Genomic DNA, 19,452 nt, shown 5'->3' with positions numbered 1-19,452 from the left:
GATTTTATCTTTTTCTTACTACTCTTCTACTTTTATCTGCATCATGTTTTTAGATATCGGCGCAAAGGCATTTGAGAGCTTTATTTAATCACCAAGCAATGGAAAAACTAGAGAGAATGTGATGGTTTCTAAATCTGACAATGACAGTCCATGGGCTGAACTTCTTGCTCTTCTTGGAAGCACTTAAGGTCAAACAACTGCCTCAGTATTTGATGTAACTCGTGAAAGTTTCAAATGTGAGCAACATTGCGTTCCTTGAGTGCTGCCAAAGAGCCTCTTCAAAGCAGGTAATCGTTCCAACATAATCTTGATTTCGTACGCGGCTGAAAAATGGGACAGAAATGTAGCACGAAAGTTGGTACGCAGGGTACCATAGTGATTGATGATGATGATGCAGTAGTTCGTCGGTCTTGTTTGGCAGGAGTAGTGGTCGAGACAAACTAACTTTCAGCTCTACTGTGTCGATGATAGGGCAGCGGTTGAGCATGTCGACACTTGCGGAAGTCTTGTCGCTGCTGGTGTGGTTAGTGGTGGTGTTGATGGTACATGCTCGTCTTACTTTGATCCGTGTGCATCGTATCCGAGCCTGTTTTATATAAGTCAATCGATTACTCCCTTATTCCCTTTTCATTAAGCTTATCATGCAAGCTTTAAAGTTCAATGGCGAGCTGGCCGTGAACAGGAATGGTGAAGAACAAAAATAAAAGTAGATATCGTCAGTTTACACCAAATTATAACAGTTGGGGACAAAATAGGATTAATCCATAAGTACCTATGTTTTCCGGTATGGTTTTCGATTCGGACGATGCTTGAGGACTTTGCGGCTTGCTGTTGTTGCAGTACGAGCATTCAGGATGATTCCTGACTCAGTGATCTAGTTTCAGTGCTGCTCCATTCCATTGTTCAACCAGTCCCGACACTAGTATAAATGCCCAGGCGCAGTGATGTTCCACTAATTGATAAGCAATACTTTTCTGAAGAGGTCTTTTCACTTGTTGCATCGTATCATCACTATTCGCTGTTGTTGTTGTTGTTGTGCTGCTGCTGCTTGCATGCTTGGATCGTACTCGAGGACACGGGATGATAATGCCACCACTGCTAGGAAGTGCTCTGTGACGGAAGACCCGCTAGGTTTTTGTCAGTATTGCCGTAAATAGTCTGCTCTTCGCTGCTCGTCCTACTGCTTCTGCTGGGCCCAAACTGATATTTTTTTTTTGCGAAAAGGGGATACGGGTGGAGTACAATTGCGTTGGATCATTAGTGATTGTTGGACTTTCTTCGCGTATTATGGATGTACTACACTCAACCTTTACGGGAGAGACGAAGGTAGTGGCGTTGCTGCGGCCGAGCTGCCAGATTGAATCTAGTAAACCATAATCATCCCATTAAGTAAAATGTTCATATAGAGAAAGATATCAATAATCTATGTAATACCTAGAATGGGTCGACGTGCGGTTGTATCGCATGTAGTATGTTTCCTAGCAGGAGAGGCTGTAACCATAGGATTCTTCTCAGAGGCGATACAGCACTTGTGTTCTTTGCATATCATAATGTGATCTATACGAATCTTGCAGTATGAACAGATTCATCAATGATAGATCTGTTGCTCTCATCCGCCTTTGTAGGTATCATCGCCGTCAAACCACGAGCCCCGACTAGCTTGACGACGCAGTTTTTTCCTTGTTGTTGAGCTTGTTGCGTATTGTCCATCCGGTTGATCTTCCTCCAAACATTGCTGGCGTTGCGGACTTGACTACTTCTGCTGCTGCTGCTACTGCTGCTGGTGCCGTCGCTTTGTTGTTGTTATAATCATATTTGTAAAAGATTCTGCTCGATTATGCGTTTGACAGTGTTACTATTTGCGCCGAGGTGGCCTTTGTTGTTGTTGATGATGATTCTGTGCGAAAGGAGACAATGTGAGGGAGTCTGGAAAGAGCGGGGGCGGTTCTTCAGTTGATATCGTTGATGGTGGCAGTGGCGCGACCGGTTGTAACATAATCTTGTAGCGCTCTGCAGAAAAGAAATTTATAGACGTAAACGCGTTATTGCTAATGTTCGTTCCTCTTTACTGTTTGACAGCATTTTCTTTCAGTTTAAAACCATAAAGGACTTACTTTAAATATTTCTGATGTGATTTCTGACGTGCTTTTTGGTATCTTTGTGTTTTTCTTCTTAATGTCTAAAAAGTATAAAAGAATCATTTCGTTATAATTTTCCCTTTAGCTATATAAATGACAATAGATACTTACTTTCTATGAAAAGAAACGCTTATATAAGTTGTAGACAAGAACTTCGCGACGGAGGCACTCGCGACGTTCCGTGCAGAATCTTTCAATGTGTGAGTTTGTCGCGGCCAAGACTTGTGCGTGGTCGTCCGCCACGTCGAGATTACCGAACAAATCAGCGAGTTCTTCGACAGCATCTTTCTTTATGGTAACTGAAGGCGAATCAGCAAAGGCAAGTGGAGACAGATCAGCAAAGGTAGGCGGAGACAGATCGGCAATGGTAGGCGGAGACAAATCGGCAATGGTAGGCGGAGACAGATCAGCAATGGTAGGAGACCAATCGGCAATGATAGGCGGAAACAGATCGGCAATGGCAGGCGGAGACAGATCAGCAGTGGTAGGCGGAAACAGATCGACAATGGCAGGAGACAAATCGGCATTGCTATGAGGAGGCAAATCAGCAATGGCAGTAGACAAATCGGCAATGCTATGAGGAGACAAATCGGCAGTGGCATGAGGAGACAAATCGGCAGTGGTATGAGGATACAAATCAGGAACGACGGGAGAAGACAAATCAGCAACGGCGGGAGGAGACAAACCAGCAACGGCGGGAGAAGACAAACCAGCTACGGTACGAGGTGATGAAATGTTTTGAGAGTAAGATGATCTGGGGGTAGGCGGATCGATAGGATCGCACAATGGTGGAAAATATGGGGCAAGAGGAGAAATAATCAAAGCATAATAAAATGGGCTTGATAACAATGCAATAATGACGGTTGCAATGATGAGCTCCAAACATATAGTAATATTTTGTGCCATGAAACGTATGGCAGCAAGCAAGGTGAATAACGCAAAGATGATTTCAAAGAACATGTTTGAAAGTTGCAGGGTGTAAAAAAAAGTAGCAAAGTTGCTGCGGCCACGCGTTAAATTTATGTACGCGCACACAGCACAAGAAACTCCGGCTGTTTGTTGCTCACGTTAGCTAGTTGTTAACAGTAACAAATTATTCTCCCATAAGATTATTCTCCCATTTGATTTTCATGAAAGCTATTTGTCTAATTCTGCGTCATACTGACACGCTATACATATCGCAATTTCTGTCTCTTTTTTTTTCAGGTACGTCTAAAGTTATTCAGTCGCACCTGGACTGTACCGGATAAAAAGAGAAGGACCCTTGAAGATTATGTAAGCTGATGCAACCAGAGAACATACCCGCCGACGATGAGATCAAGACCCAGTCTTTTCCACACGTAACAGCAGATCGTCATGTGAGATCTTTAGAAGCATTGTGCCTAACAATGTTGGATGATGTGAATGAGACGATAATGAGATTGAGTGAGCGCTAATTTTTGCGTTAATTTTACTTCAGGTATATATGACAACATTGCAGAGCTTAAGTGAAATGAACTTTTTCAGTACTTGATAGAAATATTACCAGAGCAGCACTAAATAGACATCTGCAAGGATCTCGCACTATTAAAATTCAATCTAGTCTTTTTCTTTTAGCTAAACAAGCCCAAGTGGAACTGTGACGGAGTATAGTACGAAATTCATCTATCAACTTATATAATATAGTTGCTGTGCTTTCTACCCACTGATGACACTATACGCACAGACCCTAGGCCTATACAACAAAAAGGCGGAGAGGACAGATTCACAAATACTTGACCTAGCTCAATGGATCGCTAAGCACAATTACGCGCTGCTGCAGCTGAACGACATCGTCACCTGCGTGTTAAGGAACGGCGGAACAATGAGCGGCTTCCAGTTCGTGCGGATCCCGTGTATCGAGAGCAAGAAAAAGTTCATGATTTACTTGCGAATGCCATTACTATTATTTCCTACTCAATATGATTTCATATATCCTCATTGCACTATCTCAAGCAAGAGATACTGCGGCTGTACGCCGTCTAATGCGTCAAGATCCGGAGTACCTTAAACTTGAGCAGATAAATCTATCATTTTCGCTCTACTGCAACAATAATTTAAATGTGGTGGTTGCCGGATATTTAATTCGCAGGCACGTAAAAGACAGCTGCACGTCGCGCAGCTCGACAGAATCCAAGCTACCATGAACGCGAGAAAGGTACACTCATTCTCTGCTGTTCAACGGCAAACAACATATGACATGGTTTGCTGATAAATGTCTTACCGTTTTCAGGCACGAAATACGGAGATCCACAATATCGTGAAATCACACAGGTACATTTTTATTGCTTTCCTTTAAAGTATATACTATGATATTCATAGGACCTTGTTGACATTGCGTAAACGAGACTCACTAGAAACTTTTGGTGTCTACTTTCCCGCCTAACACAACACTACGCACTACAACTCGTGCGAATACATGCATTGATGGTTTTTTACTAGCTTTTTCCACCACTGTTAGCACTGCTAGCATATATACCACAACTTCCACTTCGCGCCACTCTCATTTATTATAGCACGATATATACTTTATTTTATCGCTAATCGTATGTAATGAACATTGCTAGAGATATACTGAATTTGGCTCATGCCCCAATACAAAGTGATATAGAACCCCTTTTAAAGCACGCTGCAGACCCAATTATTCATTGGAGCTTATCCTATGATAGAACAAGTCCCTACCTCACCCTTCCTTCTTTTTTGTTTGCTGGCTGCATAAATACTCTACATGATTTGGGTTGTGTGCCATTAGACCCGTGCCCGCAACTTTTTCTTACTCAAGCAATTGTTGGATGGATGGTCTTGTCTAAGCAAATGCGACACATGTATTAACCCGCCAAAACAAAAAGCAGAAGGGGCGGCAGTCATGTCTAAATCGTCGCTATTGAGTAGGCGATGTATATATGCTATGCACTATTGCCAATTAGAATGTGAAACTAACTGTTTTGCTAAAGGATGTACTTTTTGAGCCTCAAGGCATGAAGTAGGAGCGAGATGCTAGGGGCAACAACAGCTGGTGGGTTGAACTTATCAAAAGGCCCATGGTGGAAAAAATAGATAGGCAGGATAATTCCGCTCGGACATAGTAGTAATATGTCGGACGACAAGGAAGGGAAAGACAATAAAAAAACGTAACGTAGCAGTAGATTTTGTCATCTGAAAGACGCAAATAGTACTTTAACTGCAAACGAAAGAGATAGGGAAAGAGGCGTCATGGTCTTTTCTTTGCTCGGACGATAGCTAAGATAAGTAATGATTCCATAATCCAGAAACGACTTTAAGCAAATATAGATCATTTAAACGGTAGCTTATTATTATACGGATCTGATGCAGTCGTCTGGGTGGAACAACTAGTGCCGTTAAACTGATCGATTGAAAGGACAAACAATAGGTGCCTGTAGACGTACTTGCAGAGGGGCATACAATAAATTATCATACACAAGATATCTCTGCTTTGCAAAATACCCGGTTTCAAGATGGATGCACTCGTCGACGCGTCAAAATTAAGAATGGCTATTTGTTCTCCCTGCTAGTGGTGCCGGACCCGTTCGTTGTTGATAGCATGTGTAAAGAGATCAAAGTAGTCATACCTTCCGAGAAATGTCATGAAAGAGAGGGTTGTTGAGGAACGGGGATAAACGATTACCACTTTTTTTGTTCCAGCTTCAAATGCGAGTGATGACAAAATGCGTAAAGACATTTACCTCAAGGATGTCTGGTGAGAAAAAGAAAGGAAGATTATTCCTCCGGTGACTGGCATTTGCAGACCACACATTGGGAACAATTGGGACCAAAGATACGTCTTGTATGCTGGCACGGTTTACCTGATTATCGGATGGGTTTTTTACAAATAGGGTTTTCTGATCTAGTTCTTTTTTCTCACACGACCGATGGGATCTACGATCAAAATGCTGTGTGTGTTACATCAGCCAACGAGAAATTATACCAGAAAACGAGAATCTATGTATCCGACATGACAGCTTCCCCCCATTTTTTATACGTAATCAATCTTCCGAAGATTTTAGCCATAGCCCGAGTGAGCGTATTACACGAGCCCGCATAAACAACGTGTCAATATTTTCCCGCGCGTCTTACACATTTACCCAGCACCCAACAACTGTGTGTAAGATATACCTCGGCGCAGAAGAACAGATAGCGGACTCAGCCTCCTTATACATGTAGCATCAGAGGTATCTAAACAGCCCAACTAGATCAATGATGGCATCAAGATTTGCTGTGTCATGAAGATGATGATCTTGTAGAAAAGCGAAACACAGGTGTTTTATTATAAAGGGGGGGGGTGGGAAGATGAAAGCAAAAGAATATGGTACATGGAAGAATAGATTGGAAAAAAGGAGCAAGGGTTGTTTTGGGTCTATGAATGCCGTTCTACCAAGAGTCAATCTTCATGGTACCGTTTTCGATCAAGTTAGTGTGCATCTTGAACACCTTGTCCAGCATATGGGGCTCATGACCACGACCGGCCGCCAGACACTTTTTCAAGGCGAGATCATAATAGTCCTTGAGCAGTGGCTTATAATCAGGATGAGCACACTTGTCAATCACGACGAGCGCGCGATCGCGTGGACACAGACCGCGCAAGTCGGCCAAGCCTTGTTCAGTGACAATCACATCCAGATCGTGTTCTGTCTGATCAACGTGCGTGACAAAGGGGACAACGCACGAAATACCGGTTGGATCACTCTTGGTGGGGCGTGAAGAGGGTGTGTGCATGATACTCAATTTGCCGTTGCGCAAAAAGTCGGCAGAACCGCCAAGACCATTAAGCATACCGGAACCGCAGACCATGGTCGAGTTGGCGTGTGCGTACATGTCGACTTCGACAGGCTGTGTAATAAAAAAGAGTGGCTCGGCATAAGTTGCATGGCTCATTCTTAACAAGTGACGATTTGCAAGCAATCATTGGTTTTTTTTTTCTGTGGCACTTTACCGTGTTCATGGCGATACAGCCCAGACGACGAATGACTTCGGGCGAATTACTGACTTGTTGTGCTCTCAACACGAGCATTGTCTATCAAAAGGAAATCTCGGAGTATTTAGATCTACATAAAAAAAAAAAGGGACTGTCTGCGGGATGTCATCTAAACGTACCCGATAATACTCCCAGTTATCATAGAACCGCTTAAAGCCTTCGGGAGAGAAACGAATTGAGGTAGCACTGGCATATTTGAGTTTTTCAGACTCAAAGAAATCCAAAAAGGTGTCCTGAAGCACCTCGGTAAACACCGACACGTCCTCGAACGGACCGTTTGCCAGACCACCAACGACGGCATTGGCAATGTTGCCGATACCTGACTGGATAGGCAACAAGTTCTTTGGCAAGCGGCCATGGCTGACTTCATGCGATAAGAATTCGATCAAATGGTTTGCAATAGCTTCAGATGTGGCATCGGCTGGTGCGTTGGGTCCAGTGTTGTCTGGTTTGTCGCTCTCGACAATGGCAATGACCTTTTCAGGGTCGATGGGCACTGCAGACTTGTTTTTTGATAGAAATCAACCACACATTTAGCCTCGAAGCTCTTTGTTTTGGGACAAGAACTCAACTTTTTTTACTTACCGTGCCAATGCGATCTTCAGGACCAAGAAGCAAGTAAGGCAATCGGCTGGGAGGTTGTCTACACATGGTGATATCGTGCAAGCCTTCAAAGGATGGAATGCTCGTGTTGACCTCAATGATGATCTTGTCAGCCATCTGCAAGAGTTCTGGTGAAGCACCGACCGAGGCGCCCAAGACAATGCTGCCGTCTTCTTGGATGGCCGTGGCCTCGACAACCACGACATCGAGGTTCTTGCTTCCTTCCTTGTCCTTGGTGTAATAGCCATACACCAAGTCTTGGGGGAACATGGACAAGTGCTTATCGGCGAAGCGGATCCGACCGGCATTGATGCCTTTTTTGATATTCTTGCCGACTTGATGGGGATAGCGGCGGTCAATCATGTCCAAACTAGCCCAGCGATCTTCGGTCTCAGCACCTTATTGGAAAAAAAAAAAGAGCGGTTTTAATTGTCATACCTAATTTCTACACAAAAAAAAAAAAGAAAGAGTATTACTACTGACCAGTGGATGCGCCAACAAAGAGGTTGAACTTCATTTTGCCTTGGAGATTGTTGGATTCGACGTGATCTGCCAAGGCAGTAGGGATCATTTTGGGATAGCCAACGCCTGTGAAACCGGACCAGCCCATATACCTAATTTTTTATCGACGAGAGATGGTTTATTTGTTTGTTTGTTTGTTCTGATCTTGACAGACACGCCATCCATTTTTATGTTTTTGCGCTATCAACAAACACTGCCAATAAGAAAACATACTGGCCAGGTTTGAAGAAATGAAGCGTGTCTTCCGCCTTCATGACTTTGTCCAAGAATTGCGGACGACGGACGCGTGATTTCAAGGCTGCACTGACGGTAGATGCCATATGGAGTGTTGTAAAGTGGAAAGGAAGCCGGTTTTCCTTTTGACAGAATATGCTCTCGTGTGCCAAAAAGGACAGAAAGGGATGGGTTTTTATATGTAGTTTCCACCCCCCCCGACTTTTCCCAACAAAAAAAAAAAAAAAGATGAGCAGGGGAATTCTGTGGTAATTTTCTGATCTCTCTCACATTTCGTGAAAAAGTACAACCGAATCGCTTTGGCTTGTCCCGGGGCGGGGCGTTCCGAACCATCCAATAAGAAAAACCTCTTTTTTTTTGAGCTGCATTTCCTCTCCCACACACGCGGCACGAGAGGAAAACATTATATACACACACACACACACACGCGCCGGGGAGAGATTTTTCTTTATATGGATACATAGGCAAGATACAAAGTAGTAGTATTTATAGGTTGAGTTGGTTAGGTTGGTTTATTGACTATTCGTCATCGTGCTTGAGAACTTGGTCAATGCCCTCATTGACTGGCTTGACGTCGTCTTCGTCCGGGGTCTTGTCCGAGCCACTGCTACCACCACCACCCATGGATGCCGAGTGCTTGTGGCCCAGATGATACGACAGACGCACCATATCGACTGCACGCTTGAATGTACGGCGCGCATTAAAGTTGCCGCGCACAGAAGGCAGCAGATCCTGCTGGTCGTCCACGGGCGATGTGGGCTGCGTGCGCTCAGAGGTGAGCCATGGATGTTCCAACGCCTCGTGTGCGGTGATGCGCTTGGCTGGATCGATCGTCAGACAGCGACGCACAAAGTCCTTGGCTTCTTCGCTGATGCCAGACCAGAACTGTTCGTCAAAGCTGTAGTCGGCATGCATGATCGCGTTCATTTCGTCAATGTTGTTTTCGCGTTCAAAGGGCGTGTAGCCGCACAACAAAAAGAAGGTGATCACACCAATGGCCCACATGTCACTAGTACGTTTTTGTTGTTGTTGTGAGCCCAGATGTGTCTTCGTACACACACACACGCACGTGTCTCTCCAAAATGCTTACACTGGCTTGCCATGGCCTGTCTTTTTGAATATCTCGGGGGCCATGTATCCAGGAGTACCGCAGGTGGTGGTGAGCACATGAAACTTGTCAGTGTCAATAATGCGGGAGAGACCAAAATCGGCAATCAGCAAATCAGAGTCTTCGTCAGGTGTTCGGAACAACAAGTTTTCGGGCTGTGCATTTCCACCAGCATTTTTCAGTATAACGTGTTACACTACTGTACTACTTGAATCGTTAAGTCCCCTTACCTTGAGATCTAACAGTAACAAACGATTGTGGTTGGCAAGAAGCAACAGGATGCGTCAATGACAGGCTTAATGAAATATTGAGAGGTTGTTCCCCTTCTTTTTTTTTTGTCCTTTTTACCTCGGTGGACAATGCCATTGTCGTGGAGATAGGCCACGGCATCACAGACCGTTCGAACGATATGTGCTGCATCGCGTTCGAAATAGCTGCCCTTTTGCCATATTCGATCAAACAGTTCGCCACCCATGGCGAGATCCGTTACGAGGTATACTATACACATATATATATACACGGTCCACGAAGAACATGTAATTTTAACATTCCCCCCTCTTTTTTTTTTTTTTCTTTGACCATCACCAACCCGACCCTCTCGATCCCAAATCATGCATACAGTTGTTGAGCGTTTCAAAGTAGTCGACCAAACTCAGGATATTCGTGTGGCCCTGTGATATCTTGCGAAGGATGTTGATTTCGTTACGGATCATATGCTCGCGTCCTTCCATCAGCTTCTTGTTGATGATTTTGCACGCGTAGAACTTGTTGGTTTCAATCTATTGAACTTGGTGTGTTAATATCTTTCATATATACATATAATTCATTTGTGTATACATACGTGAAGGGCCTCTGTTGTTGGGGAGGGGGGTTTTGAGCGTAATTGTGAAAAGCATTCCCAACCATGAGTTGTCTTACATTCACCTCTGTTTTTCTTTTCTCTCTCTCTCTCTCTCTCTCTCTCTTAACTCTCGGGCCCGTTCCCTCATTTTTCCCGTGTCCGAGCTTTTTCTTGGCAATTCCCAGCAGCGAGCGGACGAGTGAAGCCAAGCCCTTAGCCCAGCAAAGGAACAAAAAAAAAACTAGGGAACCCAAACTGGGCTCCAAGGACAAACATACCTTTGACAGTCGCATAAGTACCGTTACCAAGCACTTTGCCGGTCTTGTATTTGCAAGGAACAGTGACTGGAGTACGTTGTGCACACATGCTGTGTTAATTGGGAGGGGGGTGTGGAGAAGAAGGGAAAAAAAAAGGTAGTAAGTGTGGATTTAAAAAAAAAAAACGTAGTATAGAAGAAACAGAAAGAAAAAAAAAGAAAAAGCGTAGTCAGTCAGGTTCAGGCGCCAGATCATCATCATCATCGTCGTCGTCGTCGTCGTCGTCCCTAAGCAAAAAGCGGGGTTTTTTGCCAATGTCGTACACAACTGCACACAACAACACATTGCACTGAGCAAACAATTCCCGGGTGTGGGTGTGCGTATAACAACAAATGCTCTACATGAATGTTCTTATTCCTCCACATCCCAAGCCCCAAGGTTCTTTCCAATTCGGATGCAGCTCGTATGTAGAACAGCAGTGGATGAAAGAAATAAGGTATAGCTTTTTCTTTTCCATCTACAATGCGCTATCTCTCTCTCTTTTTTCGCGCACTGCTGCTTCTGCTGCTGCATTTTATGAACCCCACTCTTGGCAATGATGTAAAAGGCGGTCGGGTATTCGGACAAAAAGTGCAGAAAGTTTTTCATAGATTCTAAAAAGAACACCGGATGAGCTGTTCTTCGCTTTTAGAAGCACGCTTTTTTGTGACATGTATGTGCTTTTACCGGTTAACGACAATGATAAAAACAGCTGCGTACTATTTCCCGGACATCTTTGAAAAGGTGTGTTGGGTCCAAAACAACCCGGGATCGGGCAGCAGTGAAGAACAAAAAAGGTGGGAGGTCAAAGCTTTGTTCTGGATCTTTAAGTGCTTTCCGGTGCCTTCACTCAAGGGCCCATCCAGTGAGCATTCGACGTGTTACAGCCATCACTATGGGTTATGCACGATGCTTGCATAGCTGTCTACTAAGTAGAGTAACGTCGCTGTACTTTTTGCTTGTAGACAATGCTTTACCAACTAATTAGAGTTGCGAGCATTTGACTACTTGGAAAGATAAAACATACTCAATCGTATTAAGCCCTTTCGATAGGGTCCGACTTTTTTTGTGCATTTTATCGCGACCATAGCCAAGAGAACGCCGCTTACCACCCTTTTGCCTTCTGGGTTGGAGACACCAGTCCCTAGTGGGACTATGAGTATAGACGTTGCCTATAAATGACACGACTACAATGAGTTTACCGATACTTTGTAATCGGAAAAAGGATTCAAAGACCTTGGAAAAGTGGGGACTAGATACCGACGACCCAATTCTCAAACTCGACTTTTTGACGTGACTCTTTCAGCAAATGTAAGAAGGTTGAATTGCATGTTGCATGCTCTACCTCCCCCAAAAGCAGCTCTGCTGAGCTACATAGAAAGATGCATTCACTTGCACCACAGTTGTGGCATGTATAGCTTCTGCCTCGTATGCAGCTGCAAAACGGGGAACTGAGGATGTCCCTCGGGGCGACCCCATTTAAAAAAAGAGTCCGCTTGCATATACCATGCCATAAGTATGATCTGATCGGATTTAGTTAATGGTAACCATTTTCCAAAGGACTAGTTAAACAAGACATATTGACAATACAACATGGCAGAACTATATTACATAGAGTTAACCTATGTGGTGATTTTCAGCTGTTCGTTGCCATCCTCAAGTTCTTTTATTGTCTTGAAGAGGTGAGAATTGACGCTGCCATTAATCAATATAAAGCAGCTACTACTGTAGTATATCATGATCTTTTTATCTTTAAAGAGTTATAATGATAGATATATCTACCAGTGCCCTATTTTTATACTGGTGGTATGTACTAGTCAGAGATTCATGAAAGCTTCATGGACACGATAGTAGTGATTCTCTGAGTTTGCTTATTTATCATTATAATAATGGATAAATCAACTCCAAGAAAAGACGATTTGAGTTCATTTGCTTAAGCGTCTCCCGTATACGTTGCAAGTAATTTTTTACAAAGGCCCACTATTGCAAATTCCCAAGGGGCGATGCTCTGTAAAGGAGCGTTACATAATGTGGGCAATTCATGTGCCTGCTTCAAATCCAAAAGGGTGATTTGCGAGATCATTCTTTTTCTTTCCTAACTGCAAGTACAATGATGTACAGTGACGATACTAAGGCTTTTTTTTTTCAAACAAGTGATAAAAGAGGCTGAGCAATGTTTCTCTCTCTTTAAAAGATAAAATGGCGCAATTCGATATATAAGCAGCCAAGGTTTTTACACTATAACGATTCATACACTAGATACACACTCTATCACTAGGCGAGGAGGATCTACATCGACAGTTCCAGATATTCCATCACAAAGCCACGAAACAAGGTTGCCAAATTACGCACGACTGCTGGATCGATGCAGTCTTGATTGTCCGCCTGATTATGCCAGACGGATGGGAAGGGCGAAGGAATGATGTGCAAAATGTTGACCCCGCGACGCAAAAAGGGAACATGGTCGTCACCCATCATGCGTCCTTGGAACGTCATGGCTGACTGTGGGTTGAAGATGGACCTGAGTGCTTGGCCCTCATCTTTGAGCGAGTGCGTTTCCAAAAGACCTTGCTTGGCAAGTCGTTCTTCGAGTCGCACGAGGTTATAGTACATTGAGTTCGTTTCACGATAGTAGTTTGGAATTGTCGGATTGGGAGTGCCTAGAAGATCGAGTAGGACCAGCACGTCGATCCGGCTGAGTTCGTTTTCGCTTTTGATCGTATGCATCGGTGGATCGACGACATAGGTCGTTTCCCATTTCTCTGCCAGGTGTCTACAACCCATGATGATGATTATTATAACCCATCAACCATCCCCTCTCTTTTTTTGTGTTTTTTTTTTTTTTCAAAGAAGTTTAAGCATTTTACCTTGCACCATAGATCGAATCCGTATCGGTCCACCTGACAAACGCCTCTTCACCATCAAAAAACACCATCTGCAGAGTGACATTATTATCATCTGCTGCTGCTGCTGCTGAAAAGATCGGGTTCAATGTTTCTGCAATATCCATCAGCACCGCACATGGCACAGCCGAGTCGGTTGCTCCGATAAATTCAAATTCCTCGTAATACTTTGAATCAAAATGCGCCGCCAGGACCAGCCGTCGTTTCGCATCAGGGTTAAATGTGGCAATTACATTGGTAAACGATGTGGTGCCAAGCGGTGTTTCGTCATTGAATGGATCCAGCTCGACATGCCAGCCCAATGTTTGGAAATGGTCGACAATGGACTGTCGCACTCGTGCGTTTTCGGGTGTCCCTGCTACACGTGGCACGAGTAAAGGCTTTAGGCGTTCGCCATTGGGTTGGAACTCGTCCACGGATGCACTGAGGCCAGCCATGTGTGTGAGGGCGTCGTCGGAGAGTTGTTTGTACGCATGGGTGGTTGTGAAGGCAGCAGCAAGTGTAAGGAGGAGGAGGAAAAGAAGCGGAAAACACCGTGTTGCTGCTGCTGCTGCTGCTGCTGCTGGGTTCATTATGTGACAAAAAGGAATTCAGTAATAAAAAAAATGCGGGATATTTCTCTTTTTTTTAAAAATAATTTCCACTCAGCTCCTTCTTCAATAATGCAGCCCTTTATCGTGTAGTTTGCCAACCCTTGGTTGTTGTTGTATATATATATATATATATATACCCTTGGGTGTGGTGGTGGCGAAAGTGATAAATCATGGAACACCCTTACGCCGGTTGTTGCTTGTAGTTCCATGGCAGCACTTTTGACATGGGAAGAAATGAAACACTTTTTTTTTGGTTTCCCCCCGCCCTTAGATTCTTTCGTTCATTTAGTAGTACTGCACACACTTTGCAGGAATGTAGTTTCTTTTTAATGAGACAGGGTAGAATGCTTTTCATCAATGAGAATTAGAGGGTTATTTACAACAAAAACTGCATGGGGGGGGTAACAAGGGAGGTGTATTAATAGAATGATGACTTGTACTGCTAATATGCCATGAAGACAAAGATAGAGAGATGATGTTCATGATGATGATGATAATGATGATGAAGTGATGGATGCTGCTGCTGATGATGACAAGGACGACTATGGATGATTTAATGTCGGTATAATTGATGATGGTTCATGAGGTTTCCTTGGGAGTGAAATCGTCGTTTACACGTTGCGCATCGGATTCCGCTTGGCTTTGCGATCGGCATGTCCAATGAACTTGACGACGATGAAGACGATGAGGAGGAAGGTGTTGGCGATGGTTTCTCCTTATTTGACGACGATGATGATGATGATGATAGCAAGGACGATGAGGAGGACGAGTGGTTCAGGAACCATTCTTCAGCCGTTGGATTCATTGGCCAGGCTTTTTGTTCTTTGTTTCGTGGTACTGACCATGGTAGTGCCAAAGATGATAAGGATGGGGAAATTTGTTCGTCGCAAGGCTGATGATAGTACATGGCGAAAGATAAAGGGTGGGTTGAGGAGGAGTAGTAGTAGTAATAGTAGTAAAAAAAAGAAAGGGAGATAAAGGCGCCTTTTATATTTTATTTTTTTGTTGTAAAAAGGCGGGGCGACCGGTTTAACCCGAACCTTCTTTCCCTCCCTTCTCCACACTTTCCTTTTTCCTTGCAGGGTGCCTCAAAAAAGGGCTTGTGGTTGTACACATACTGTACATGACCCACCACCGCCCGCTCGCATATCAGTCTTTGCCCAAAATAGCAGGGAGACCACCCTCACTCACTCACTCACTCACTCACTTACTCACTCACTCACTTACTCGTACACACTTGTTTTCCTTTTACTTCATACAGGCTGTTGGATGATGATCACAGTCCAACGGTTACCATCCTACTACTAGCAGGTCCTTTTGCCGTGATCTCATCTGGGCTCGGTTACTCTGAGACTCTCTGTCTGTGCGGGCTCTATGTCGATCAAGGCCCATATCGAAACACACAAAAGTGTTGTTGTTGTTGTTGTCGGCTGCTTAACCACCCATGTAAATATTTTCTGTTGTTTTGCGTTTCGGCCAAGTGTCAAAAATGTAATAGTTTTCCCATGAGCCCACGGTTTATCTTTTATGAGTGCCCACTTTCTTTCCACACTCTCTATCGTGTATTGATCATTCGCTATCTGCTAATACATATGAGTGGCAGCGAATGACGATTACAGATCAATATGAGGTGGTTTACATGTTTTATTAGGATCGCCGCTTAAGGCAAAGTAGTTATGTAGAAGAAAGAATGGAATATGTGGCTGCTGGTGAGTTTCCATTTGGAGCACTCGTTGACGGATTTCTCGCTGGGTCGTGGACTTCATCCCCTTTCTGGTGTGGGAACCTGAAAAGCTTTTGCAGTTGCTGCAGCAGCAGCAGCAGCAGCAGCAGTTGCCGCTAATCAGCGTGTGTGTGTGTGTGTGTGTTATAGAGAAAGAGTCACTTGATGTTGGTGCGTGTTTGTGTGTTTCACTCCTCGTTGTTTTGCCAACTGACAACGGTAACACCACCACCCTCCTCCTGAGTGGCGGCTAGGCTGGGAGCATGGGCCATGACCTTCAATCTCCCAAAGAGAAGATTTCGCCCATGAACAACCTTTCATGCATATCTCTTATGCAAGCCTGGAAGCATAATGCCCGCCTATTTCGGCTATCTTCTCTTCTTTTGCTCTTCTCGATCTCCGTGAACATACTACATGCATATCATACCACTTCTCCACACACAACACACACACACACACACATTATCCTTGTCAGTTTTTCCGAATCATTTAGAACCCCAAATGAGAGAACACGTGTGCATCGTTTTTGGGGTTAATTGATTTCTAACACGGCACCGCCCTACACGGGTCAAAGAACCATGACTTTGCTTTTTACTGGCACGCCATAGGATGCGTTCTTTTCAGGTCAGACTTTCTTTCCATAGAAAAACCCCTTTGTTATTTGTCAAAATGAAGAAAACGTCCCCGTTCCCCCATGGCACATAACCGAACTTGGAACAATTTGTAATATTTGACAATGATATTGTATGCTTTGGGCAAACACAATGGATGTGTGCATGTGTAACCAGTACAACGTATATAGCAGCAAACGTTTTTTGTTTCTGCTGAGCCGTTTTTTTCATTGTTTTTTTTCTTCAACACATGATTCTGCGAGCGAGCAAACAAGATTTATTGTGACATGCATCTACTACTTGCACCAGGCTATTGGCGGGTTTTTCTTTTTCTTCTATCTGCGTATAAGAAACTGTTGTCACTGCCATTGTCTCGCAATTCACCGACCCTTCTCATCATCTGGCTATTGCTGCGGGAGGGGGGGGGTAATCATCACTCACTCCCATCGTGTTCACATTTATGAATGACAACAAGCTGGGTGCAGTGGTAAATAAGAACTAAAAGTATTAATGTGATGGAAAGGAAGGAGGAGGGGGGGGGAATGACCTTCTTCTCGTCATGCGGTCCATTCGTCAAAAGAAAAAGAATGCTGCTTGGTATAATGCTGATCTAATAATCATGGTGTAACACTTTTTTTTGTCAACGAAAACGAATTCCAACCCGGTGACAACAGGGACAAAATATCAGGGGGGGGGGAGGGGTGGAAAAGAGAGCCACAATCATAACAATATTCCTATCCTCTCTCTTATCAAAGAAAGCAATGTTGCCGATGCATTTGGCGGCTTGATTTTTAATGATACGATCACGCCTTTTGTCTAAATGATGCTGGTCGCCATGGTTCTAATATTGTTCTTGACTGTGTAGTATGCACCCTACAATTATTTTCATGCCTATAAAGCTCCCCACTCGAAGCAAGCTTCACAAGTAATGGGGAATGTAGAGAAGCTTTTTCTTGGCAAACAACTCCAACATCTCATCAAATCGCATCATACCTTTGAATATTTCTTATTAGGCTGGACCACCTTCTTCTTCTTCTCACGATATTACGTTTTTGACCATGTTCGCCACCCGCCATATGCTTTAAAACGCCCAGTGGCGTTGTTGAATTAAATTGTCACCGGTTTCGTAGCTACCAGGATGTAGTTTAGTGGTGGCGGTGACTCGTGGTAGTCATGGCGACGCTCCTCACTACAGTACTAATGCTTGCCAATCTGCCTTAAATACTTACTTTGCCACTACTAGTACTGTATGATACTATTACTGCTATAATGATTAGAATTACACTTTTTTTCAAAACAATTTGGACACTCCCCCCAAAATGAGCTGTACACAATGCGGTATTTGAATTAGAACAAATCCGCAAATTAAGTTCGGACGGATTTTCAAAACCAAATTGGACACTTTCTCAAAACCATTTGGCTCTCTTTCTCAAAATAAATTGGAACATTTTACCTTAACTGTTTTTTTGCATAACTTCATGGAGTTTGTTTATGAGGACGGGCATGGAAACGCCATAGACGAGGCAGGTCATCATGTTTTAGAGATGGAAGTTGACGAAAACGAGTATCCTTTGGACAACATAACGGATTTCGACGTGTACATGACCCAAAAGCCGCCTGAGCGACAGAAAAAAAAGGGGCAGAATGAGGCAGCACGCAGCGCGACAACGACCAGCAGTTCCAACACAAATAAGAGGACATATAACTCGTACTCAGATAAGCAGAAGGAGCAGTTCTTTTTTTTTTTTACCATGAAAAGCAGCTCTCGGCTGGCAAAGCTGGTGCCAAGCTTGGCATACCGCGCTCAACAGCTTATAGTTGGCTAAAAAAGGATGAAAACGACCCAAGCGACGAGATCCAGCCGCGCAAAGCGCCAGAGGCAGGTGGCGGCAGACCAAGACTGTTGAATGAAACGCATCGGCAACACTTGACGGCTTTCATTGACGACAACGCGTCCGTCACCTTGGATCAAATGATGACAAGCCTCACGGAACAATTTGATGGTCTCAAGGTCTCTGAGTCCACCCTGTACAGATTTGTACACAATCACTGCAACATCACGTTCAAGAAGGCACATTTGCACTCTAAAGAAAGAAATAGTCTCGAAAAAATACAAGGACGATACGACTGGGCAGCTGAAATGAGACAAACCGACATGAATTTTACGAGCAACTGTGTCTTTATTGACGAATCTGCTTTTCATATCAACCTCAAGCGAACCGGAGCCTGGTCAAAGAAAGGAACACGTGCTGAAGTGACCGTGCCGCAGACAAGGTAAGAAAAGGTACGCGAAAAAGCAAGAAGAGATGCGTGAAGTAAATAACGCGTCTGGTTAATGGTTACTTTTAGGGCAAAGACGACGACTATCCTTGGCGCTATATCTGCTTTTGGTGTGATCAACGTCAAGGTGCGACGGCCCTATCAACCGTCAAAGAAGCGCAAGGCAGTTGGATCAACAACCACGAAACGACCTGGCACCGTAACGGGTCATTATTTCAATTTTATCGCCCACACGTTAGACGTCCTCGATCGCCATCCACAGATGAAAGGCAGCTACATCATCATGGACAACGCCCCGATACATACGGCAATGGATATTCACAAGGCAATTGAGAATCGTGGCTATAAATGCGTGTATCTCCCGTCGTATTCTCCCGAGCTAAACCCCATCGAACAATTCTGGATGGTTTGCAAGAGCAAGCTTAAGCGTGAAAGGTTCCTTGATGAGGAAACTCTGTCGTCGCGTATTGCAGATGCTTGCAATCAAGTGTTCATTGCGGATATTCAGGGATTTTGTCGCTACTCTGCTGCTAAAATTGAAGATTGCCTGAACAAGATACCTCTTTAAAAAAGTGTCCCAAATAAAAAT

At 44.0% G+C, this 19,452-nt stretch overlaps 6 protein-coding genes across 6 annotated transcripts; 1 reads left to right on the top strand and 5 right to left on the bottom strand.

The window, feature by feature from the left end:
- Window positions 1-202: 202 nt before the first annotated feature.
- Window positions 203-1,996, bottom strand: BDB00DRAFT_869089 (uncharacterized protein; the record flags this gene model as incomplete). The annotated part of the gene is made up of 5 exons (XM_053126557.1): window positions 203-586; window positions 993-1,110; window positions 1,314-1,363; window positions 1,564-1,792; window positions 1,857-1,996. 5 exons carry the CDS (start codon window positions 1,994-1,996, stop codon window positions 203-205), a joined length of 921 nt encoding a protein of 306 aa, XP_052983124.1.
- On the bottom strand, window positions 1,950-3,098 carry BDB00DRAFT_785286 (uncharacterized protein; the record flags this gene model as incomplete). The annotated part of the gene is made up of 4 exons (XM_053120530.1): window positions 1,950-2,010; window positions 2,115-2,179; window positions 2,250-2,252; window positions 2,292-3,098. The coding sequence occupies 4 exons, from the start codon at window positions 3,096-3,098 to the stop codon at window positions 1,950-1,952; spliced, it is 936 nt and encodes a 311-aa protein (XP_052983123.1).
- A 3,447-nt stretch (window positions 3,099-6,545) lies between these two features.
- BDB00DRAFT_869087 (acetyl-CoA hydrolase) lies at window positions 6,546-8,594 on the bottom strand (the record flags this gene model as incomplete). Its single annotated transcript, XM_053126556.1, has 6 exons — window positions 6,546-7,004; window positions 7,108-7,188; window positions 7,269-7,652; window positions 7,735-8,150; window positions 8,236-8,366; window positions 8,488-8,594. 6 exons carry the CDS (start codon window positions 8,592-8,594, stop codon window positions 6,546-6,548), a joined length of 1,578 nt encoding a protein of 525 aa, XP_052983122.1.
- Window positions 8,595-8,807: 213 nt separating this feature from the next.
- Window positions 8,808-10,997, bottom strand: BDB00DRAFT_807537 (kinase-like domain-containing protein). Its single transcript, XM_053122339.1, has 7 exons — window positions 10,736-10,997; window positions 10,458-10,468; window positions 10,236-10,395; window positions 9,965-10,114; window positions 9,847-9,854; window positions 9,599-9,771; window positions 8,808-9,517 (listed from the first exon to the last, which is right to left on the bottom strand). Exons 1-7 carry the CDS (start codon window positions 10,821-10,823, stop codon window positions 9,028-9,030), a joined length of 1,080 nt encoding a protein of 359 aa, XP_052983121.1. The 5' UTR covers window positions 10,824-10,997; the 3' UTR covers window positions 8,808-9,027.
- A 1,830-nt stretch (window positions 10,998-12,827) lies between these two features.
- BDB00DRAFT_807532 (uncharacterized protein) lies at window positions 12,828-14,276 on the bottom strand. Its single transcript, XM_053122338.1, has 2 exons — window positions 13,621-14,276; window positions 12,828-13,526 (listed from the first exon to the last, which is right to left on the bottom strand). The coding sequence occupies exons 1-2, from the start codon at window positions 14,226-14,228 to the stop codon at window positions 13,043-13,045; spliced, it is 1,092 nt and encodes a 363-aa protein (XP_052983120.1). The 5' UTR covers window positions 14,229-14,276; the 3' UTR covers window positions 12,828-13,042.
- A 3,785-nt stretch (window positions 14,277-18,061) lies between these two features.
- Window positions 18,062-18,409, top strand: BDB00DRAFT_757742 (uncharacterized protein; the record flags this gene model as incomplete). Its single annotated transcript, XM_053119006.1, has 1 exon — window positions 18,062-18,409. One exon carries the CDS (start codon window positions 18,062-18,064, stop codon window positions 18,407-18,409), a length of 348 nt encoding a protein of 115 aa, XP_052983119.1.
- Between the last annotated feature and the right edge of the window lie 1,043 nt (window positions 18,410-19,452).

Source organism: Zychaea mexicana (genome assembly GCF_025766255.1).
Source record: "Zychaea mexicana strain RSA 1403 chromosome Unknown BDB00scaffold_12, whole genome shotgun sequence".
In the NCBI taxonomy this organism is placed as follows: domain Eukaryota; kingdom Fungi; phylum Mucoromycota; class Mucoromycetes; order Mucorales; family Lichtheimiaceae; genus Zychaea; species Zychaea mexicana.
The sequence above is the reverse complement of the archived record's forward strand: the minus strand, read 5'-3'. Positions and strand labels throughout refer to the sequence as shown.

Excerpts from the sequence above, each read along its gene's own strand:
- BDB00DRAFT_807537 (XM_053122339.1), bottom strand. The coding sequence starts at position 10,823 with ATGTGTGCACAACGTACTCCAGTCACTGTTCCTTGCAAATACAAGACC. Across the intron at positions 10,115-10,235 it reads CTTTGAAACGCTCAACAACT|TATACCTCGTAACGGATCTC; the intron begins GTATGCATGATT and ends ATATGTGTATAG. Across the intron at positions 9,518-9,598 it reads ACAGGCCATGGCAAGCCAGT|TGACATGTGGGCCATTGGTG; the intron begins GTAAGCATTTTG and ends AAAACGTACTAG.
- BDB00DRAFT_807532 (XM_053122338.1), bottom strand. The coding sequence starts at position 14,228 with ATGAACCCAGCAGCAGCAGCAGCAGCAGCAGCAACACGGTGTTTTCCG. Across the intron at positions 13,527-13,620 it reads GATTCGATCTATGGTGCAAG|ACACCTGGCAGAGAAATGGG; the intron begins GTAAAATGCTTA and ends CATGGGTTGTAG.